Source organism: Sebastes fasciatus, chromosome 22, assembly GCF_043250625.1.
Source record: "Sebastes fasciatus isolate fSebFas1 chromosome 22, fSebFas1.pri, whole genome shotgun sequence".
NCBI classification, from domain to species: Eukaryota; Metazoa; Chordata; class Actinopteri; order Perciformes; family Sebastidae; genus Sebastes; species Sebastes fasciatus.
Window position 1 is genome coordinate 20,246,203 of NC_133816.1, and position 25,102 is coordinate 20,271,304.

General features: G+C 39.9%; 1 protein-coding gene across 1 annotated transcript; it reads right to left on the bottom strand.

Moving 5' to 3' along the window:
• Positions 1 to 770: 770 nt before the first annotated feature.
• Positions 771 to 22,635, bottom strand: LOC141761410 (equilibrative nucleoside transporter 2-like). Its single transcript, XM_074624825.1, has 13 exons — positions 22,351 to 22,635; positions 14,749 to 14,805; positions 13,363 to 13,444; positions 12,464 to 12,609; positions 11,126 to 11,265; positions 10,878 to 11,012; positions 10,573 to 10,670; positions 9,073 to 9,142; positions 8,081 to 8,274; positions 7,836 to 7,938; positions 7,671 to 7,756; positions 7,248 to 7,447; positions 771 to 5,167 (listed from the first exon to the last, which is right to left on the bottom strand). Exons 2-13 carry the CDS (start codon positions 14,778 to 14,780, stop codon positions 5,056 to 5,058), a joined length of 1,398 nt encoding a protein of 465 aa, XP_074480926.1. The 5' UTR covers positions 14,781 to 14,805; positions 22,351 to 22,635; the 3' UTR covers positions 771 to 5,055.
• Between the last annotated feature and the right edge of the window lie 2,467 nt (positions 22,636 to 25,102).

Below are 25,102 nucleotides of genomic sequence, written 5' to 3' on the forward strand. Positions count from 1 at the left end.
GATGCTGAACACCTGACCTGCTCCGGAGCAGGTTATGTTCCAGATAAGAGGTCAACTCGTATGAAAGCACCGCCTGCTGACCAATCAGAGCTCGCTGCACGGATCGAATGATAATATTACACAAATATGAAGACTTTACAGTCATAATCCAGACCAATAACAACACAGTTTAAACTGACAAGTACAGAAAGGACAGCTGGATGTATGAAAGTAAGCCTGTTTACCACTATATGTTATATTATAGATGTTATATTTTTCCTGGCAAAGGAACTGAAGCTCTGTCATTTTGCGTCTCTGTGTGGTAGTTGTGCATCTCTTTGAGGTAGTTTCACTTTGTGGTAATTTTGTATCTTTTTCTGTTAGTTTTGCGTCTCTTTGTGGTAATTTTGCATCTCTTTCTGGTAGTTGTGTGTCTCTTTTTGGTCGTTTTCCATCTCTTTCTGGTAGTTTTAGGTCTTTTTGTGTAGAAAGCACAGCTGGCACCTGTTTACTGCTTAATGTTTATTTCTTATTTGCTCCCAAGTCTGTTTCACGCCGCCGGAGTCGGAGACGCAGCTGAAAGAAGGTTAAATTGTCATACGCGCCAAGTCATCCTCAATACGAATAATTAAGTCAATTCTATTCTTCTATTTTGCTCTATAAGCATCATATTAATTTAACAGAATGCACAAAGTAATTATAGTCAGGTCTATTCGTGCTTTAGATGGGTTCCACTGGAAGGGGCGTGACTTCGGCTCGTTATACAAATGACCATTTCCAACAACCACAGCTAGATGAAACCATCCGTTTATTGACAGTCAAATCTATAGTTACATTATGCACATGCATAGGCATTAATTCCCTTTAACTCAAGAGACATGATGTGGTCGTTCAATAAAGATCCTCCGTGTAAGTGTGTGTGTGTGTGTGTGTGTGTCTGCCAGCATCTGTTTGTATGGAGCACATAATGGATCACATCAAGTATTAATGCTGTGGCCGCCGCACCTTACCAGAGAAAACAGAACAGTATGACATGTCGGGAGCTTTGAATGCAGTAGTCTACTCTGGTTGTTGCTAATGAAGGATCCCCTGCTGTTCTGTGCTCCGTGTTGACACATCTTCAAATTAGCAGCACAAGCACCGACTGATTACCACGAGGAGGCAGACAGCAGTATTTACAATCCAATATGATGTGAACATGATTTTAAACTGGGTTTCATCATGATTAAGGCTGAATAGGACTGGTAGAACATCTGCAACCATAGACACATATATACATAGACGCCGCATCCAGCGATACGTCAACGGGGGCGCCATATTGGACAGGGCAAGACTGACCTGTAACCTTGTATAGACTAGTCATTATAAAGATTAGAAACCCTTTAATATAATACAGACTCATTGAAATCGGGTGACGTTATAGTGCTTTTTATCCAGAAAAACGGCCCCGTTCACTTGTATGTGTTTCCAGGCCAGTCTTGCCCTGTCCAATATGGCGCCCACGTTTACGTACGATCCAGTAGTCGATGCGACGTCTATGTATATGTATGTACGTCTACGCCTGCAACTATGTTGTGCGCACTGCCTGAGAACTACCCAGACCCACAATCTTTATACAAGATGTTTAAAAGCAGAAAGAAAATTTGAAATAAACAAAGAGTTTGCATTCTCCTGACCCGCATCGGTTTCCTGACCTTGAAGCATGACATTGAATTACACATAAGGCTCACAATGCCATATTTTGTTTGTTGTAAACCATCAACTCAAATAAATAAATACACGTTTGTTCTGTTCAGATTGGAAAATTCCCACTAGATGTGAATACAGCACAAATCAAGTCAAGAATAAGTCCTATTATAAAACATCGCTCCCTTCATTAGGACCCAGCCCTTGGTGCATTTTGAAGTAGCAGCTGTCACAACACCTCATACAGTAAACCACTCGGGAATCTTTTCTTTTACAGATTCAGTAAATAAAAATGAATGTTAAGCGTATAAATCAAGGCTTATAAAGTAAAACAATGTTGTGATGCTGATCGTAAACAAACAAATCTATCTGGAAGTCAGTTCCTATACATGCGAAGACATCTCACAATCCCAACAAAACAAATGATTTACGTCATTGAGCTTGGCACATTGGTAGCAATGTCTAAACAAATCCAATACTGTTTGACAGTTAAATTTGTACAATACAATACAACTCATAGTATAGTATGTCGAAAAAATCTAAATAAAGTCATAGCATAGTATGTCAAAAAAATCTAAATAAAAGTCATAGTATAGTATATCGAAAAAAAAAAAAAAGTCATAGTATAGTATGTCAAAAAAAAAAAATTTTTTTATAGTATGTTGAATTTAAAAAAAATAAATTATATTATAGTATATAGAAAAGAAAAAAAAAGTCTTAGTAGTTTGTCGAAAAAAAAAAAAAAAAGTCAAATTATAGTATATCGAAAAAAAGAAAAAAAAAAATCATAGTATAGTATGTCCAAAAAAAAATAAAATAAAAAAAAAGTCATAGTAAAACGAATCGAAAAACTTTCCACATGATCAGACTGTTTTTTTTCTTTTTCTAAATGGCTTACAGCAACAGCAGCATCACCACATCGGTACATTTAGTAACCCAACAGCAGCTGCCAGCTGTTCTCAGGAGAAGTGTAAAGATTTAAAAGAACTGAAAGTAAACCCACTTTATGTGTTGAGCCGAGAGCTGCATCATAGCTTCAGTGCCAGTAGAAGAATGTGGTCATACCGATATAACCTGTTAACCTGAACTCTGGCATGTGGCACCGAAAAAATCACCAGGTGCTGTAAACTCCATTTCCTGTCCGTCGGGAGCATCCTATGACCTCACGATGTCACAACAAACTTTTTACAGCGAAGGAAGTGAAGCTGTGAAGAGCCTCCAGTCTTTGACCAGTAGATGGCAGTAGGAGTGTTGATGCTGGAGAGACACAACTGATGCTGCAGCTTTGTGTTGCTGCACTGGAGAGAAGGCCGGGAGGTGAAGATAAACAGGAAGTGGCTCAATGTCCTATGGGCATGGAGGAATTATAAGACAATGGGCTCATGGGGACCGACAAGTTAAAGGCCCCCTTACCTCTCCTACGAAGGAGCAAGACCCCCAGACCGACAGAGACACAAAACGACTACAAACAACTACAAAGATCCGTGGTTACTTTGAGTCTCTTTATGGTAGTTTTGTGGTAGTTTTGCGTCTCCTTGTTGTCCTTTTAGGTCTTTTTGTGTCCCTTTATGGTAGTTTTGTGTCTCATTGTGGTAATTTTGCGTCTCTGTGGTAGTTTTGTGTCTCTTTGTGGTCGTTTTAGGTCTTTTTGTGGTAATTTTGAGTCTCTTCATGGTAGTTTTGTAGTATTTTTGCATCTCGTTTTTGTCCTATTACGTCTTTTTGTGGTCATTTTGAGTCTCTTTATGGTAGTTTTGCGTCTCCTAGTTGTCCTTTTACATCTTTTTGTGGTCATTTTGAGTCTCTTTATGGTAGTTTTGTGGTAGTTTTGCGTCTCCTTGTTGTCCTTTGAGGTAACTTTGAGTCTCTTTATGGTAGTTTTGTAGTATTTTTGCGTCTCGTTGTTGTCCTTTTACGTCTTTTTGTGGTAATTTTGAGTCTCTTTGTGGTAGTTTTGCATCTCCTTGTTGTCCTTTTAGGTCTTTTTGTGGTAATTTTGAGTCTCTCTATGGTAGTTTTGTAGTATTTTTGCGTCTCCTTGTTGTCCTTTTACGTCTTTTTGTGGTAATTTTGAGTCTCTTTATGGTAGTTTTGTAGTATTTTTGCGTCTCGTTGTCCTTTTACGTCTTTTTGTGGTAATTTTGAGTCTCTCTATGGTAGTTTTGTAGTATTTTTGCGTCTCGTTGTTGTCCTTTTACGTCTTTTTCTGGTAATTTTGAGTCTCTTTATGGTAGTTTTGCGTCTTTTTGTGGTAATTTTGAGTCTCTTTATGGTAGTTTTGTAGTATTTTTGCGTCTCGTTGTCCTTTTACGTCTTTTTCTGGTAATTTTGAGTCTCTTTATGGTAGTTTTGCATCTTTTTCTGGTAATTTTGAGTCTCTTTATGGTAGTTTTGTAGTGTTTTTGCGTCTCGTTGTTGTCCTTTTACATCTTTTTGTGGTCATTTTGAATCTCTTTATGGTAGTTTTGCATCTCCTTGTTGTCCTTTAAGGTCTTTTCGCGGTAATTTTGTGTCCCTTTATGGTAGTTTTGCGTCTCCTCGTTGTCCTTTGAGGTCTTTTTGCGGTCATTTTGTGTCCCTTTATGGTAGTTTTGTGGTTCTTTGTGGTAATTGTGTTCTATTTGTGGTCATGTTGCATCTTTGTGGTAGTTTTGCGTCAATTTGTGTCAGTTTTTTGTCTCTGTGGTCGTCTCTTTCTGTAGTCTATATGGTAATTTGATTGACTTTCCAACAAGAATCATAATTCATACATACCCATGAGGCAGGTCAATAACCTTTTTGTTTGTTCTACTTCTGTAACATAGAACCGTTTCATTAGAAAATACCAAATAAGAAAAATACATCAAATTACCTAATGTAATAAATCCAACAAAACATAATCATTCAAGCCATCAATCAAATAATAAAAAAATACAGGATACTGCCCTGAATCTACTTACAACAAACCTAAAATTAAACATAAATATAAATCTAAAAAAGTATAGAAACACAACAGTCAACACAAAAAAAACAAATCCAACCGAATCGATTGGATGAGAGCTGCACAGAGAGGAAACGTGTTCCAACCTGTGTGTTCAGGTTAGCAGCAGGTAACAGAACCGGCAGTTATTTCCCTTATTCCTACTTTGAAAGGGAACCTCGTCAGTCATTTATGAACAATAGCCCTTCCTGAGCTGTTTGTACAGCGTCACACACGGTGCTCGGTTGTCAGGGCTCGTCATGCCAAAACACAAACAGCACCTGACAGGAAAATAACCCAGAGAAGGTCGTCCAGGAGGGGCACACGGACAAAAACACCCAGGTATCATATTCCCCCCTCCGAGTGTGTGTGAAAGTATTCTAGTGTCTATGCAGCGCTGTGTGTGTGTGTGTGTGTGTGTGTGTGTGTGACTAGATCAGAGCTCGGAGAGGGAAGGATATGGCGGCTCCTATGGACAGACCCAGGGCTAAGAAGAAGGTCATCAGGGCTCCCGTGGTCTCGGCGTCCTTCGACTCCACCAACCTGAGGAGAGAACAGGTGGGAACAGGAGATCAAGGTCCAAGTCTTGGCTATTGTGTTTGTGTGTCACGGTTATGCAAAGTTGCCATGACGATCCCCAGCTAGAACAATGGGTGATTTTTGAACACACCTTGTTGGTGCATTCGAGGACACTCAGAGAGTCAAGGGTTGGCTGCTGCGTAGCACAGTATTCATGAGATATATATTTAAAAGGGACAGTTCATCCCTAAATCATAAATACACATTTTCCCTCTTACCTGTAGTGCCATTTATCAATCTAGATGGTTTTGGTGGGAGTTGCAGAGTGTTGGAGATATATACATATACATATATAATATATAAACGACTACAAGCAACTACAAACGTTGTTGTCTTTGTGGTAGTTTTATGTCTCTTTGCGGTAATTATATGTCTTTTGTGGTAGTTCTATGTCCCATTGTGGTAGTTTTATGTCTCTTTGTGGTAGTTTTATGTCTCTTTGTGGTAGTTTTATATCCCTTTGCGGTAGTTGTATGTCCCTTTGTGATAGTTTTATGTTCCTTTGCGGTAGTTTTATGTGTCTTTGTAGTAGTTTTATGTCTCTTTGCGGTAATTTTATGTCTTTTGTGGTAGTTTTATGTCTCTTTGTGGTAGTTTTATGTCTCTTTGCGGTAATTTTATGTCTTTTGTGGTAGTTTTATGTCTCTTTGTGGTAATTATATGTCTTTTGTGGTAGTTTTATGTCTCTTTGCGGTAATTTTATGTCTTTTGTGGTAGTTTTATGTCTCTTTGTGGTAATTATATGTCTTTTGTGGTAGTTTTATGTCTCTTTGCGGTAATTATATGTCTTTTGTGGTAGTTTTATGTCTCTTTGCGGTAATTATATGTCTTTTGTGGTAGTTTTATGTCTCTTTGTGGTAATTATATGTCTTTTGTGGTAGTTTTATGTCTCTTTGCGGTAATTATATGTCTTTTGTGGTAGTTTTATGTCTCTTTGTGGTAATTATATGTCTTTTGTGGTAGTTTTATGTCTCTTTGCGGTAATTATATGTCTTTTGTGGTAGTTTTATGTCTCTTTGTGGTAGTTTTATGTCTCTTTGTGATAGTTTTATATCCCTTTGCGGTAGTTGTATGTCCCTTTGTGATAGTTTTATGTTCCTTTGCGGTAGTTTTATGTGTCTTTGTAGTAGTTTTATGTCTCTTTGCGGTAATTATATGTCTTTTGTGGTAGTTTTATGTCTCTTTGTGGTAGTTTTATGTCTCTTTGCGGTAATTTTATGTCTTTTGTGGTAGTTTTATGTCTCTTTGCGGTAATTATATGTCTTTTGTGGTAGTTTTATGTCTCTTTGTGGTAATTATATGTCTTTTGTGGTAGTTTTATGTCTCTTTGCGGTAATTATATGTCTTTTGTGGTAGTTTTATGTCTCTTTGTGGTAATTATATGTCTTTTGTGGTAGTTTTATGTCTCTTTGCGGTAATTATATGTCTTTTGTGGTAGTTTTATGTCTCTTTGTGGTAGTTTTATGTCTCTTTGTGATAGTTTTATATCCCTTTGCGGTAGTTGTATGTCCCTTTGTGATAGTTTTATGTTCCTTTGCGGTAGTTTTATGTGTCTTTGTAGTAGTTTTATGTCTCTTTGCGGTAATTATGTCTTTTGTGGTAGTTTTATGTCTCTTTGTGGTAGTTTTATGTCTCTTTGCGGTAATTTTATGTCTTTTGTGGTAGTTTTATGTCTCTTTGCGGTAATTATATGTCTTTTGTGGTAGTTTTATGTCTCTTTGTGGTAATTATATGTCTTTTGTGGTAGTTTTATGTCTCTTTGCGGTAATTATATGTCTTTTGTGGTAGTTTTATGTCTCTTTGTGGTAATTATATGTCTTTTGTGGTAGTTTTATGTCTCTTTGCGGTAATTATATGTCTTTTGTGGTAGTTTTATGTCTCTTTGTGATAGTTTTATATCCCTTTGCGGTAGTTGTATGTCCGTTTGTGATAGTTTTATGTTCCTTTGCGGTAGTTTTATGTGTCTTTGTAGTAGTTTTATGTCATGACACATGATGTATTGTCACATCTATTCAGCATCAGTGATGAAGTTGTTTGAACTCACTGTGGTGCGTAGGACATGGAAAGGGAGACGAAGTAGCCGCTGGACAACGAGAAGAGAGTCATGATGATGGCGAAAACAGCATCGTGGCTGAAGTAGACGGGAAGGTAGGAGCGATTCTGGACGTTACAGAGCATCAGCAGGGGGATGAACACCACCCTGGAGACAACTAGCGCTGGGAACAGACGGGACTCTTTACAGGGCTGCAGAGGAGAAAAGGAAGATAATAAGGAGGGTATGAGGGGCGTTGAAAGCATTTAATGACATCAGGTAGAAAAAGAAGTGGATTTGGAACAGGATGGTTTTATAAAAAACAGCACAGTAGAAGGGGGAAGGCAAAAATGTAAATGAATCAAACGATAATATTCATAATATAATAAAGATATATAAAGAGTAGGTGTAGAAAGGATCTTATCAGTTACTCACCCAACGTACGACGGTGGTGACGGTCCGGCCGATCCAGTCGTGGAGGTTGAAAATCAAGAAGCAGCACACTGAGATGAAGAAGCGCTCTGAAAGGAGGATGTTAAAGTTTACACGAGAGATAGATGTATGTTGTAATCATTAACTGGAACTGAGGCGAGGTCATACCCCATTTTCCTGGGAACGAGGTCCTGACATCTACAGTGACGGCAGGGAAGACGGACAGAGTGACTGTGAACACAAACGTCACGCAGAACGCCATCACCCAGATCTAAAACATGAAAGAAAAATATTAAAGATTTTAGTCCAAACTATACCTTAAAGTAAATGACTAATTACCGAGTCACGCCTATCACATAACATTTGATTTTCTCAGGTAAACTATCCTCGTAACATCAAACCACCGGGTTCACCTTTTTGAAGACCTCTATGACCGAGAGCTTAGCTTGTCCCTTCTCGACCTGCTCCAGTGACAGGAAGGCCTGCTTCGGCCCGTCTGGACTGGGGTCCGCCTCGGCCACCTCGGTTACCTCAGCTGCGCCGCTGGCCACTGTGCCGTTGGCGTTGGCGTGGCCGTTGGGCTTGCCGTTCTCCACCGTGCTGCTCTCTGCAATTGGACACGTACAAATTACTCCAAAAAGAGTCTGAAACCGGTTCCTACATGCCGACTTAACCAGCTGCTCTTACTGACGACGTGTCTGTCATGGAAAACGCTTCAATGTCAGTTCCAGGTGACTACCGGCACAAACATTTACTCAATCTAAGGTAAATATTGAATCTATTCTACTCTATTGTCATACAGATGTCAACAACATAAAGTAAATAGATTATATTTAGGATCAAATACACCCTACCTCTAGCCTAGAAAACAGTAGACATGTTCATGTGATTGTAAAGTGTTGTATATGTATACATATATATATATATATATATACACAACATATATTTATTATTTTTTACCCCAATCAGCAGCTTTAACCCTGTAATTTATTATATATTCAACTATGCAACACTGACTTAACAATGCAATCAATCAGCTTAAAGAAGGTGCTTCACTGAGCTGTGAGTTCACTCCTCCGCGGACTGGGAGGGTGTAGGGACCGGACTGAGTCTGTGTGGGCCTCTATGAGTCTAACAAGCTCCGTCTTTGTCTGGGCACTGCCAGGACGCTAATTGGATAAACAGAGGGTCAACTCACTTAACGAGATAATGTTCCACTAAATTGATTTGATTTAACCGGAGAGTGAGGCACAGAATTGTGAAAAAGCAAACAGATGTTCTCTCGCTGTCAGACATCAATGTTTGATGATCTATAAAATGTTAAAGAGCTTGTACTAACGTCTCCCCGTGGTGCCAACTTGTGAAGACAAATGACATTAATTTGTGTGAAAAGCCAAAATCCCACCTTTCAGCATCTCGTCCTCGGTGTCCGCCTCATACTTGCTGCTTTTCTTCAGATAATACTGAGCAAACTCCTGCGTGGAAATACCAGACAGTGTCAGACAAATCAGCTGAAATACAACAAGTCAACTAATAACAAATATGACTTATGAGGTCGGGGCTAATATCTCTGTAGACTAGATCAAGATGGAGTTTAGTGAGACTCCAGAAAAGTATTTTTCTTGACTAACTCGAACAAAAGTGAACGAGTAAATTCACATATAATTAGCAAAGCTGTCGAAGTAAACGCGATTATAATGCATTAATTATAATTATAATGCCACTAATTTTTTTAACGTATTCGATATTTATGAGCTTGTAGAGGGCTCAGTTTTAAAGCTAGAGTGAAGATACTGGCATCATATGAAACTAGAAAACCCGAGGAATCCATTGGTACCAACCATGCCATACTAGTTTGTCGCAAAGGAGGCTAAATAACGCTCCAAACTTAGGCTACATTTTGGCGAGGAAAAACTGGCATGGCATTTTAGCATATTTTTTATGCTAAATGCAGTACCTGTGAGGGTTTCTTGTGTTGTTAATTGAATTCCAATAATAAATATATACATACATTTGCATAAAGCAGCATATTTGAGTTTTAAATACTTGACAAATCTCCCTTTAAGGTACATTTTGACCGGATTAATTTGCGATTAATCGCGATTAACTATGGACAATCGTGCGATTAATCACAATTAAATATTTTAATCGTGTGACAGCTCTAGTAATTAGTGCAAGTTTTACACTTCGGCATCCTTAAATGCCACCAGGAGGCTCCTGTTTCACCTTTGAGGATTTGATCATCACAAAAGCTTTGCTAATGTTGCTATTTAATCAGTACCACCAGACAGAATGCACGCAAATAATCAAGCATGTAGGGTCGGCACATTTTCCCATATAACGCTATGGATTAAGAGTTTATTTTAACCATACTGTTGGAACAGTGGAAGAGGCCGGCGGAAAGACAAACCAAGACGGCTTTGGTGAGTTTTATTTGAATGACGATATGTTTCGCTGCTGGAACAGCTGATCTACCTGCTGAACTACACACCGTTTAATCCTCTTCCCAAACAAATTAATAACGGATCTCTCAAAAAGTAAATAAACCCTCCGGTAGCCAGTTGCCTCCGGTACCAGGCAAGTTGATCGCCTTCGTGCACACATTTTTTTAAATAACATACTTTTTAATCTTTGGGTTTGGGGGGAAGGTATCAAGTATTTTAACGTCAAAAAGCTCAAGTCCAAGTGAAGTCACGAGTCACTGGTGTTACAGTCCAGGTCGAGTCTAAAGTCATCAAATTCATGACTCCAGACTGACTCGAGTCCAAGTCATGTGACTCAAGTACACACCTCTGGTTTATGCGGATCTGATGGTCAGGACTCAACTAAGAGATGATGCTCTAGTTTAGGTGAAGCTGAATGGATTGTGGGTAATGTAGTTGTGCAGAGCTGGGAGCTGACTGACCAGGCGGTGCAGCAGCACGTAGCTGAAGAGTGTGACCAGTGTCCCAACACATGGCGTGATGAAGTAGCCCAACGCTGCAGTGTCAGATTCTGCATCACCTGAGTGACAAAGTTAGTGAGTTAATTCTAGGAGAGAGAGACGTAGCAGATAAATGAAAACACCTGTTCAAACATGACCTGCGTCTCTGAAATGGAACAGAGTGTGTTGTGTGGCGTCATGCTGATGTGACTAGTCCACTTTGAATATCCTCTGTTACTAAGCAACCGGGGATTAGGCACCCGGCTGTGTGAATGTGGGTGGCTCACTGGCAATGGCTAGCAGCATGGCGATGGCAGCGAAGGTCCCGGCGAGGCCCTGGCCGCTCATGAAGATGCTGCTGTACTTCTGAGGCAGCAGGCCCACCAGGCCAAACAAACTGCCCTGCAACACGGCACCAAACGCTGGGGAGAAGGAGCGTCATTTCATTAAACTGACTACGGAGAAGGAGCTCATACAACCCCACTTATAAGAAAAACCTTTAACTCACATTTAACACACAGTCACACTGACTTACAGTTGATGAACCAGATGGTAGCCATGGTGACGGAGAAGAAGCGGTCTTCATCCATGGGCACTTTGACCAGCACTGCTGTGAGGATGAAGAACAGCAGGACAAAAATCAGGCTACCTGCGATCCTTATTGCCTCCGATATCCTGAAACAAGAAACACCCACATCAGTGATTTAAACCGAGAACGCACTCTACATCAAACTGGACGGGACGGAGAGGAGTATTTTGTCGTCATACATGCAACTTTGTAACGGCAAATACCTCATGTCTAGAGCAAATGCCCAACACTAATTACTAGGGCTGATGATGCGCCTATCTCCTGAGTCGATACTTTCACGATACTTGGGTGCCGATTCGATATGTATTGATTTATTATTTCTTAACTTTTTTTAACACTAGACCATAGGAAAACGTTGAATCATAGACTTCTTGAGACTTTTACTTCGGAAAATATCTAAATGAATCCAGTAAAATGTTTGATTTTCAGCATGTATGTAGTCAGAGATGTCCTGAAGTCAAACATATCAGTCATTGTCAGGAATTATTTATTATCCAGGAACCCAAAAATCAAAGAATAAAGACATTTCCCTCACCATGTAGTGGTATTTTCTATTTAATTTATAAGGGACATGTAATGTTTTATACCTCTGGTGAGTATAATCCAATCAATCTTATTTCCATATATGTATTTTGTTTATACAGTTCCCTTTGTCAACACCTTATTTTGAAAACCAGACGTAGTCACACGTGTCTACTTCCTCTAACTTCTCCGAGTCCGTCTCTAGCTCTCCCGTCAGCTCCGTTCTCTTTATACATCCATGGTCAGCTCCATCGGGGCTGTTTGAATGCATTTAACATAAATGTCAGTATATGGGTGCTCTACAGTCGTAGCGTTGATCCATTTGACCACGGAGATGAGAGCGACAGCCGGCTCGACCGCAACGTTACCGCAATACGTTTCCTGTCCAGGACAGAGTTAGCATGCAGCTTTAGCCGTGATGTCTAACTCTGCTTTTCCTGTCAATGTGTGAAATCCAAAGTGTTTCCGTACTTTACTGGATGTGTAGTGTTTACCAGCTTGGATTGAAAATGTGAGGGTGCAGGTGCACCCTCCACCGTTTTCTACTTTCTCGTTTCCGCCGGCTGTGGGTTGTTTTGGTTGGCGGATACGGAACGGATATGACATCACGTTACTCAGACTACAACAATAAAAGCGGTAACTTCCTTCCACCTCCACTTAGACTCAAATGAAGCAAATATATCGATTCTGGCGTTAAAGAAATCGATTTCAAAATCGTAAAAAAAACATGAACATGAATTAACGTCTAACTGCGTCACTGACCTCTGGTAGAGGAAGGAGTTGAGCAGGGTGAACAGCAGCAGGGGCAGCTGGGATAACAAAGTCATCCAGTTGTTGAAGTAGTACTCCTTGCGGACCACCGTGGTGCTGTTGCTCCATTCTGTCGTGTTTAGGCGACCTTGGAAATACTGCGAGCCCAGAGCAAACAAGACAGATGTTGGATTATCACATATCTGCACATACATCTTTACACGCAAACATATACTATATTAACCAACGATGGGAAATAAGTCATTGTCTTCAGTGTACATGTCCAGCACCAAACATCAGACAAAGTTAACAACTAGCTGGTAAACATAGTGGAGCAGTTGCTGGTGGAAAACTAAAACATGTGGATCATGTGTTCTGGTGCGGTGACGCATAAACCCAAAGTCATATGATAGACTGTGTGGGTTTATGGGCCCCTATGGGTCATTACAATTTAATACCCTACCCCCAAGTCTGCATAACACACCAACAAGTCTCTTAAACCACTCGAACTACAAAACACTGATTTGACTAATCCAATCCATCACGTACACTTATGTTACATACTATACTTTTTTTTTTCTTGTATTACATAAACAGCTTACTGTCTCATGAGACCATTATCATCCGATCCATGCATCCAGCATGTGATTCTTTAAGAGGTTTAAGTCGTGAACCACCGGACCACCAAATTCCTTCATCTGCCTGGGAAAATGATGAGATACTAGCTGGTCTGGAAGGAGGTTAAATAAACTTATGCTAAATTTTGGTGAGGAAAAACTGGCATGGCCATTTTCAAGTTGTACTTGACCTGCTATCTCCCCCTAAAGACGCCTTGTACCCCTTTAAAAAAAGACAAAAACGGGTCTATTGTGGGTCTTGGAGGGTTACATAAGTAATTGCCATGTTTTTACCAATGAGGCCGTCATGAAGAAGTTCCATGGTAGCAACGTTCCCAGGCCCAGAATGAAGAAAGAGATCCCCACCAGGTAGCCCCTGTAGATGGGAAGTAAAGTGTGTTACATGTAAAAAAGGGTTTACAGTATACAGCAAAGATACTTCCCAAGCTGGATTTCAGCTGCCTTCATACACACAGGAGACTGACATGTTAACCAGCAGTGCTCTTTGTAATTTGATCCCATTGATATCAGCCTCATTGTTTACTGTTCACCCTCCTACTAGCTGTAACAGGCAGGCTTGGAGGGTAATACATGGAACGGTAGTATCGGAAAAATCATGAGAGCAAAACTCTGATGTCTGACTGCAAGTAAATGCAGCGAGGGATGACGCTCCCAGCTCCTGGTCCCGGCCGCAGGCTCCTGCTAAATGTGTGCGTAGCGTTGACAACTTCCACTAGTACAAATATAGAACAGCCTTGACTAAACTCAAGTATTTACTGGAGCTTGCTGGTCCACTTTAACAGCCCGCCTTACGAGAGTCTGAGTCGATGTTGCAAGATACAGGAAGTTGGCTCGGGTCTTGAGGAGTTGTAGCATTAGGCTTGTTCGAGATGAGCCGGAGCTGCGCAGAATCAATCACCGGCGATCGCTGCGCAATGCCGGTTAGATTTGTGTCCGACTTGCTCTGACGTCAAGCACACATGGGCAACGATAACCTCACGAGATCGAGGCGGCCGCAGTTTTTTTAGAGCTAGGCGCCGCAGTTGCTCTCCGTTGACTGCAAGACCCAGGGCATTATGGGAAACGCCTGGCTGTCACCTGATCAAAGAGCTGATTGGCTCTTAGTTTTGACAGCAAACACCACGTGTTGTAGAAAGTCCGAACTTTCAGTGCAATTGTAATATCTAACGCTAGATTGTAGGATATTAGTCTCATGTTGCAATGAAGGTTTCATCTGTTAACAAACATATCTTGTGTGGTTAATAATAATAATAAAGGATAGAATCCAATGCCAGATAAATGCACATTTCCACATATATAAACAAACAAATATAAATAAATCCCAACGTGGTCTGAAAACTACAAGTAGCCTACAGATCGGATCTAACAGGATTTTCCTGTGACTTCCTGTAAATTCAGTGAAGGATGCTGGAAATGGCTGGAAACTGTCCGACATGACCGCAGCTTTATGTCACCGCCCCTTGCTGCTGACGCCTGATCTTGTCTACTTTCCAGGCGAGGCGAAGTCCTATTTATTCACCGACAAATAAACTGTTCATACACTGCAAATTTCAGGAACTTAAAAAAAAAACAGACACAGAAACTGTGGTCGAGAGCAAAAATATCTCTGAGGAACTGCGGTCGAGAGCAAATAGTGGGAAATGAGAGTTTCTAACTCACCGGTCCTGAGGAGCATCTGTCCGTTCCTTCATCCTGATGTAGGAAGTTCTGGTGAAACTGTGAGGGCAACAGGAGAGATCAAAGGTCAGCGGCATCTTCAAAAGGTAACAGAGCGAGTAGTTTCTCTTCTAGACGCCCCTCTGCCAGCGTTTCACTACTTAGAGATGCAGGAATCCGTTTACAGTCTGGCAAGAGGCTGTGAAAAAACACAGTGTCCAAAGAAGTACTGCAGTACAGTGGTCAGATATGCGTCTGGGAATTATGGAGGTATGTTCCATAAACCTTTAAGTATAAGCCCTTTTCACAGGAGCCGTTTTGACATGTCATTGCAGGGCAGACACAGGTGTAATTAATAACATTAATTGTGGTCCTGTTCCATTGAGGTGCAACAGGACCCCGGTATTGTGCACGCTGGCCAAAGGTACAAATGGAAAACTAAATTATTTCTATTCTGTTGTCATATTCTACCGAAATGGCCTGTGTTGATCAATAACATATTATAAATATAACAAGCGTTTTCAGTCCAAAACGACGGCAGCGGCTGTTTCTATACTCTTTGTGTTGGCTCACTGGAATGGTTGTGACACACTAAATGTTACGTGAACATAATTAATGTTATTAATTACACCTGTGTTTACCCTGCAATTACTGGTCAAAATGTCTGCTGTGAAAAGGGCCTATTAGAATTAACTAAAATTTCTATCAACTTGCATACTTGCCAACCTTGAGACCTCAAAATTAAGGAGGATTTGAAAACCAAAGTTTCAGAGACTTATACATGCTGTACAGTGCCAGAAACAGGTTGAGATAACAAAAAGGAAAAAAAGGTGTGAAAATCAGGAGAAAAACGTGAGTCTCCCGGGAAAATCGGGAGGGTTGGCAAGTATGTCAACTTGTAGTTTAATGTGAGTAAGCCTCTGGGAACAGTAGGAGGGTATAGGCCCAATCAAATGACCCGACTAAGTGCAGTTTCAAAGACTTTCCATTGAGGCTTTGGCACTGGAACCAGCACCCTGAGGCTGGGAACAAATTGTCCCTCTTTAATGTTCGTGTCAGTCAAGAATCTGAGAGTCCACTCCCTGTGTACGCACCACAGGACTGGAAAGGTACTGACCTAGTCACGAGCAAAGCCATTTTTCCCCAATCACAGTATTGTCACTGGCAGTATACGGTGTGGCTACTTTGCTTGTTTTGACTTGTTGACTAGCAGAGCTAGACTCACATTTACCCTGGAGTTTGCACTAGTTCTCAAATCACAGCTCATAAACACGCAACTAATCTTACACAACATCGGAGTATGAAATTAATCTGTGTGTGATTTGCAGCTGTGGAGGAGGACGTGGCTGCACAATGCTTTTTTTTCCACTGACTCCACCAGTTTTTTTTTTGGCACGGAGAGTTTTTGGTTTCCATTTGTTTGTCAGCGTTTGGTTCACTTCCCTAAACCTGCAAACCAACACCTCCTTCTTACTTCACACAAAAGCAGGTGTGACACAGACGTTGGTAACCAGACACACACACAGACATCTGCTTCATTCTCAGAGGACACTATGACAGCACACGCTGTGAAATTACACACAAGTTGAGCCAACTCATCACTTTCCATGGATCACAGGGCATACATAATGTCACCACCTTGGATAGCCAAGTTAAAATAAAAAAAAAAACAGTTTTCTCTCCCTGGTGAGATGGTTGGTTGCACAGCTACGCTTCCGCAATTTTGGACTGAAAGCGACTACCGGACGCTAGTAAAACGTCCGTCTATAAAGTCCCGTACAAAATTAAAAACAAAATGATTTCTATTCTATTGTTATATTCTACCAAAATGGCCTGTTTGAACAATTAAATATTATAAATATTACACTGCAGCTGGCGCGAGGCACAAATCGTGTTGGTTAATAATCGGTTAACGAGGGTTGGTTATCGGTTAAGAACATTTTTCCAAATTAGCATCCCTAGACCCAATCAAATGATATCGCACTGGTATCGAATCAAATCGTTACTCAGTATAGGTCGATACCACAAGTTCAGGTATCGGAACTGGTATCGGGAAGGAAAAAACGGTATCGAATCATCTCTACTAACTAGACAGCAACAATATTTTAGGCAGATGAGCAGAATGAATTAGAGCTAGCTAGTGAATCATGGTGTTGTTGTGTTTTATTTCATCAAACACATCATGAAAGACAATAGACAGGATGGGAAGGGATACGACTCCGATGGTCACAGACAGTGCTTGGCTACGATTCAATTATAACGGACTGCCTGCAGCTTCAAAGCGCTCCTAATATAGCTTTGTTCCTCGGACTAAAACAAAGTCTGTGTTGTGGACAAAAACACTCTTACGTATCCAAACTAATATAGTCAGTCAAATAACTAGCGGGGTCTGGCTTCTGTGTGTTTGAAACAAGGATGCACTGAAGGCAAAACACGCAAGGAGTCATATAAGGTCACAACTTAAACAGACATAACGGAGTCACAAAGGTTCTTCACAGCTCCGCTGTGTCAACAACAATATCAGCTGGTTTAATCTCACTAAGAGCCTGATATGAGCTAAATAAGTTTGATTATATCAGGCATAAAGTTTGCTCCTACTTTGGCTGTTCAGGGTGATTATGGGTTGGATTCCTGGTTCAATAAAAATGTGAAATGAATGTGAAAAAGACTGGAATCGTTGGCTTAATATGTCAGAATACAGGATCAATAAGACGTTTTTTCTTTGGAGTAAATCACATAATGCTCCATTGGCTACAGAACTTCATGCTTCATTTTTGAGGAAGCTGAATTATAATATATATATGTATAGTTAATAATTTATCATGTAGCATGAACACAATTAGAAGAAAGTTGCTAGATTTGAAGAAAAATGGTCGAAAGATATATTGTTAAAACCAAAATTACAAACATATATTCAAATCGAGCACAATTATGGCGCTGAATCTTGTGTTCTGGCTATCTTATCAAGGAGTCAGAGGTCTTTAGTTGCACAGTTAAGAACAGGAATCCTTCCTCTGGCCCGTGAAGTTAGTAGATTTAAAAACATCCGGGAAGTTGAAAATGAATCACATTTCCTTCTGTATTGTCCAAACTATGATGAGTTACGAACTTCTATTATAAATGAAATGTCTGTTCAAAAAAATGTCATGATGGTTTATTTGTCTAGTATTATTTGTAATTTATACTGCTACTCTGGTTTCTGTCTTTGTCTTTTCTTTATTTTCACAATAATGGTGCCTTGTAAGCCCGTTTGGGCTGGGCGTATTACTTGTGCATGACACAATAATAATAAAATAAAATAAAAACTATATTTCAGTCTCTTTTTTAGCTGAACAAGAAAATACAAGATAAACCTTTATCAATCACCAGAGGAGAACTTTGGCTTTTGCAGCAGCAGTAGCACAAGGTCACAATAAGCACAGATAAATAAAGAAAGTGGTGGCGTCACAAACCACCCTCGTGGCTGCAGAAACTTCCCCCCCCAGACAACAGATGAATGTGCACAGTGAAGCTGAAACAAGTGAGGTAACAATTAGCAAAACAGTGGAGGGGGGGTACTTTAACATTCAAGTCCTTTTCTCCATTTTCTTTAAGTCTTTCCAGCCCCTCTTTCAGCACCAAAATATACAGAGTGGACAGGATCAGTGGTCTCATTGTTCCATGTGTGGGAGACTGCTACTTCAGCATTGACACAATCGTGCAAAACGTAAGAAAAAAAAGGTTATGTTCTGGGATTTGACAAACATGTTTGCCTTTGTAGGAAAACACATTCAAATGTATAGTACTCACTTATAGTAATTGACTAACACGCACATTCAGCTATTTATTTTCAGTAGCAGAAATCAATCTGTGTCTAGAAAGCATTTTCTCTCCCGTGCGTTTCCACTGGTGGCACACAAAACTGTACCTCCAATGTTAGAAGACATTTATACATAATTATCCTCCGTCTACACACACAGACCAACAGGTAGCTGCTTGTGAGCAGAACCAATCTCTCTAAGTAAAACGGTGTCATTTGAGAGAGTCAGACCTGTGTCTAAGTGACTAATGGGGACAACACTTTTTGAAATTGATCCAGTATTGGGAGAGAACGCTGCAGGCGCTGAACGAGCTGTAATGTAACCATTCGGGGCAACCTGGTACCGTCAGTTTACGTCCACTAATAGTGTTTGTTTTTGCCACTGACAGGCTCAGATTGACATGGATGTCTGACAACATTAAGGAAAGAACCCTACAGGGAAAGTAAATATTTGTCCTCCTGTTTGTCATTGTGTCAGGTGTCTTGTTGCCAGAAGAGAGAAAGTGGTGAGAGGAGTGCTATAAGGGACATTGGTGTTGTCAGAGTTTATTGCAGTGGAGTACAGAAAGCGTAGCTTATGCGGGGGCACACAGTACACAAGAATCAAGACGATTTTTGGGCTTGATTCCTCCCTCCCGACAACAGTCAGCAAAGCCCTGATTTTTTTGATGGTTCTAAAGATTATCTTGCCAGATATTCCTGTGATGTGAGCTGTGATGTTAAGAGTAGAAAGGAAGTCCATCCTGGAATTAATAATAAACATGTTCAATATTTACGATGGGATATCCTGTTGTGTGTGGGGAACCAAGAGGACAGCCGATGACGCAGTCACGTGGGAAAGAACGATAGCCAACTGAGAACCAAGCTGACTGAAGAAAGGACAACCACCGCCGTCATGTTGGCCGCAGCTAATGCATGAGCTAATGCATGAGCTAATGCATGAATGTTTGATCGTGAGATTTCCATTTTGACATTCGTGACTCTTGTTGTTCATGATGGAATCTATTAGTGTGTCGTGTGCCGTTTTGGCCAAATCGTTGCTCTCCTCACACTACAGAAACAAAACTGTTAAATTGAACATAAAGTGTCGTTATGTGTGGGCTCTCTCACATTTTCAACATCTGTTAAGATTTGAAAAATCTTTTAGCGTGGGCCATCCTTTTGTGTTATCAAAACAATTTTCAATGTCATCGCTGAATATTGAGATGATTTAGAAAAATGTGGACAAATTGGAAGCGAGAGACATTTAATTCCCTGTAGGGTTCTTTCCTTAATGTTGTCAGACACTATAATAACAATCTGAGCCTGTCAGTGGCAAAAACAAACACTATTAGTGGACGTAAACTGACGGTACCAGGTTGCCCCAAATGATTACATTACAGCTCGTTTAGCGCCTGCAGCGTTCTCTCCCAATACTGGATCAATTTCAAAAAGTGTTGTCCCCATTAGTCACTTAGACACAGGTCTGACTCTCTCAAATGACACCATTTTGCTTAGAGAGATTGGTTCTGCTCACAAGCAGATAACTGTTGGTCTGTGTGTGTAGACGGAGGATAATTATTATGTATAAATGTCTTCTAACATTGGAGGTACAGTTGTGTGCCACCAGTGGAAACGCACAGGAAAGAAAATGCTTTCTAGACACAGATTGATTTCTGCTACTGAAAAGAAACAGCTGAGTGTGTGTGTTAGGCAATTACTATAAGTGAGTTCTATAAGTTTAAGTGGGTTTTCCTTTGCGGCGTGGCGTAGCACGCTGACATGAATATGAATAATGAATAATGTTGTGGGATTATTCATTACTTCATGGGTTATTTGGGGATTTATACATTATTATTACATACTTATATAAACAAAAAAAACAAAAAAAACAAAGCAATCGAATACTGATTTCGAGGTTGAATACCATAGCAAGTGTTGTCCCCATTAGTCACTTAGACACAAAAACATGGGAGAATAGGGTCCAGGTTGAAAAATACCAGTAGACGTGGTTCAGGAAGGTTAACAGAAAGTGGACGTAGACCAAAAACTTAATTATCAATCCACATCAAAATCTCTGGACTTCAGTTTAGGAATACTGGGTTAATTCTTTCTGATATCTGCTGCTTAGTTCCTCACCTTACCTTACCTATTAATACTTTAAAAAGGGTTAGTCAGTCAAACCCTATAAAGGCCAGTGTTTCACTACTGCGTCACAGGAGATTGTTGCTCCTTACAATAAACCAGACTGAGTCATAAAGACCATGTGTTCATCAGATAGAAGGGGCCATGTAGCTATAAACAACAGGTAAACAGACTTACTGTACTAACATACTCTAAAACTGCAGTTTTAGAGCTAGACAGATATCATATGAAACTAAAAAACCTAAGGAATCCATCGGTACCAACCATGTCATACTAGCTTGTCACGAAGGAGGCTAAATAACGCTCCAAACTTATGCTAGATTTTGGCGAGGAAAAACTGGCAAGGGGTCCCTTGACCTCTGACCTTCAGATATGTGAATGAAAATGGGTTCTATGGGTACCCACGAGTCTCCCCTTTACGGACATGCCCACTTTATGATAATCACATGCAGTTTGGGGCAAAAAACTCGCAGTTTTTTTCATGCAGTATAAATGTGTTATTTGTTAAAAATCTGTGTAACAAATGGTATCAACCCCAAAAATTGCTGCAACAATTTATGAGACATAATAGAGCATGAGGATGGACATCATATACTTCTATCACACTAAACCCTCATACACCTTTATTGTTTATTTTACGTAATTAATGTTTATTTCTGATTTATGACTAAAAAATCAACTTGACACACAGTGCTGAGCAGCATCTCAAATTAATCTCCAGATTGTAGTGAGAACATTCTTTGAAACTTGACCTCACTGTATAAAATGACCTGTGGTGACCTCTAGGATAATCACAGCCTTGTGAAGCTTTACAGCCACAAACTACAGACCTAGAGCATTCAGAGGATGGATGGCTTTCCTAGCTATAGATTGACAATAAGGGGGTTTCTGAGCAGTTTATACAACAGAAGTGCTCGCCATCCAATCGCCGAAAAATGCAATTCTTGCAGAAATCTTAAAAAATGTCAAAAGTTTTTGATCCCAAATCACAGCATGGCTTTTTCTATGGTGTTGCTCAAGGTTTTGGTGTCTTAATGTGGTATTTTGGAGGGATTATTGATCATTTTTATCAATTCTCGAGTGGTGAAAATGGTTAAATTTAGCACCAAATCTGTGTAACAAATGGTATCAACCCCACACGTTGCTGCAACAACTTACGAGACACGACAGAGCATGGGGATGATCATCATATACTTCTATCATAATGTTCTTATACACTTTTACTGAGCTGCATCTCAAATTAATCTTCAGGTTCTCAGCTTTCAGATGATGTACACCACTTCTATGTGACATCTACTGTTGACCTGCTATCTCCCCCTAAAGACCCCCTGTAGCCCCCTAAAAAAAGACAAAAACGGGTCTATTGTGGGTCTCAGCAGGACATGGACATGGTTTACAATGCACCTGCTCCGTGAAGCAGAAAAGATAAAGGGAATTGTAGTAAATGAAACCAGGAATACCACAGTAAGTGTAGTATTAAAAGCACTGTAGTTTAACTAGCTAACTAACGTCTATGGTTTACTACGACATCCACATTAGTAACTGGAGACAAGAGAGGAAGGACGAGCCCTGTTGTCGTTCCATCATTACTTAACATTTAATAATCGAAAACACGACGTTAAACAATGTAAACACAACAGTAATATGTGTTCACATAACGTACGTTGGTTAGATACACTCACCTTGAGATCAACGGTTGGTCGCGTCACTGTATTCTCATAATGTTCCAACGTTCAACGTTCCAACGTTCGAATGTTCCAACGTTCCAACGTTCCAAACCGTTAACTGATATCCAAACGGTTCAAAAAACACAAATGATTCAGCAGATTTATTAACGCTGTTCGTCGCCCATAACACGTGGCGGGAATGTACAAATGGTAGCTAGTTACGGTGGTTTATACACCAGCTCGGTGAGCTGTAGCATCTGACGTCGTATTGTATTCAGCTCCCCCCCCCCCCCCGAAATAGAATGGCACAGAGCACTTCCGGGGTGTGATGTCAAATTTGGTACCCCCGCCAGTTTGTGCCCCGTCTTTCGCGGGCATTTGACTTTGAAACTTTGTTTACATTTCATTTATTACATCTACCCTATTTTACAAGTGCAATTACCTCTGTTTATATTCATTTATTACATCTACCCTACCTATTTTACAAGTGCAATTACCTCTGTTTACATTACATCTATTTTTATATTTTATACCTCTAGTGTAACACTTCTGTTTATATTTATTTATTACATTTACTTTACCTGTTTTATTACTTTATAACTGTGTGTGTTTTACCTGTTATATGTTTTACCTGCCTCGTTTAGTCTTGACAAGTATTTGTTTTAAATCACTGACCAGAAGTGGCAACTGTGAATCTTGTTGTATTTAATACAATGACAATAACGTTTTTTATTCTATTCTATTCTATTCTTTCACTGTATACACATAAGAATGTTCTGGATGGATGTACCTATACATAAATCTGATATATGATAAAATATGTAAACTATATATATATAGTGTATATATGTCTGTATATGTCTCACACATATATACGTATAGATGTGATGTAAATATAAGTCACCATATATGTCAGATATATTTTAAAATGGCCACTTTCATATATGTTTCATATATAACTGAATATGAGTTATATATGATATATATATATATATATATGATAAGTAAAACAGAAGTAAAACTTTGAATGCATTATTTTTTTTTATTAAAGGTTTGAGTACTTCTTCCACCACTGCAACTATGGCAGGTTTAACCTGTTAGGATGTCGCTCACTCAGCAAATTACTGCTGTGCGTATCTACTTTACTGCTGCATATTCCCAAACACATTTTAAATGAAATTCGGACAAACCAGTTGACACATATTATAGCACTGGAGTACAGGGACCCCATATTTTAAATATATATTTAGACTATTTGTGATCATAATAGTATATGAACACAAAAAGGAAAGATAATATATAACTCAAGAGAAGTCAGATCAGTCACAATAGTCTGTTTTCTGTTACCATTGAATTACTGGTGCTCTGTGCCCTCTGCTGGTACAATCTGGGAACTGAACATTCAGTATCATGACTTGTGCAAGGGGCCAAATGCTTCCTCTGAGCCACTGGTAACTGGGCTAGTGTAAAACTTGCGAAAATGTAGCTCCATATTATACACAGATACCAAGTTATAATTATGATGGGAGGGAATGGGACGCCATAGATTTTAAATATTATGTAACTCATGTTCATGTAATCATAATGAAATTATCAGTGTGCAGAACAGATTATTTTTGAAATACAGCGGGTAAAATAAGTATTGAACACGTCAACATTTTTCTCAGTAAATATATTTCCAAAGGTGCTATTAACATGAAATTTTCACCAGATGTTGGTAACAACCCAAGTAATCTATACATACAAAGAAACAAAACAAATAAGTTCAGAAATTAAGTTATGTGTAATAATGTGAAATGACACAGGGAAAAAGTATTGAACACATGAAGAAAGGGAGGTGCAAAAAGGCATGGAAAGACAAGACAACAGCTGAAATCTATCAGTAATTAGAAAGCAACCCGGCCCCTTGTCAGTGCAGATTAATATCAGCTGGTTCAGTCCCAACTGATGGCCTATAAAAAGGTGTCTCATTACCAAGGTGTCACACAAGAAACATCTCATGATGGGTAAAAGCAAAGAGCTCTCTCAAGACCTTCGCAACCTTATTGTTGCAAAACATACTGATGGCATTGGTTACAGACGCATTTCTAAACTTCTGAATGTTCCAGTAAGCACTGTTGGGGCCATAATCCGGAAGTGGAAAGGAAACATCATTTCACCATAAACTGGCCACGACCAGGTGCTCCTCGAAAGATATCTGACAGAGGAGTGAAAAGAATTAGCGGAAGAGTTGTCCAAGAGCCAAGGACCACTTGTGGAGAGCTTCAGAAAGACCTGGAATTAGCAGGTACAGTATGCAAGTATGCACTCAACCGCCATGGCCTGTATACACGCTCACCATGTAAGACTCCATTGCTGAAGAAAAAGCATGTTGAAGCTTGTTTAAAGTTTGCTGCACAACATTTGGACAAGCCTGTGAAATACTGGGAGAATATAGTCTGGTCAGATGAGAGCAAAATTGAATTCTTTGGATGCCATAATACACACCATGTTTGGAGGACAAACGGCTCTGCACATCACCCTAAAAACACCATATCAACAGTGAAGTTTGGAGGTGGGAACATCATGGTGTGGGGCTGCTTTTCAGCATACGGTACTGGCAAACTTCACATAATTGGAGGAAGGATGAATGGAAAAATGTACCGAGACAATCTTGATAAAAATCTGCTGCCATCTACCAGGATGATGAAGATGAAACGAGGGTGGACATTTCAGCAAGACAATGATCCCAAACACACAGCCAAGGAAACAGCAAAAGACCCAAAGT

What these genes read in the sequence shown, in the direction of transcription:
- LOC141761410 (XM_074624825.1), bottom strand. Translation starts at nt 14,780, where the DNA reads ATGAAGGAACGGACAGATGCTCCTCAGGACCG. An exon ending in ACGTGCTGCTGCACCGCCTG is followed by an intron (nt 9,143 to 10,572) that starts GTCAGTCAGCTC and finishes ATTTCCACGCAG; the next exon opens with GAGTTTGCTCAGTATTATCT. An exon ending in TCCATGTCCTACGCACCACA is followed by an intron (nt 5,168 to 7,247) that starts GTGAGTTCAAAC and finishes TTCTCTCCTCAG; the next exon opens with GTTGGTGGAGTCGAAGGACG.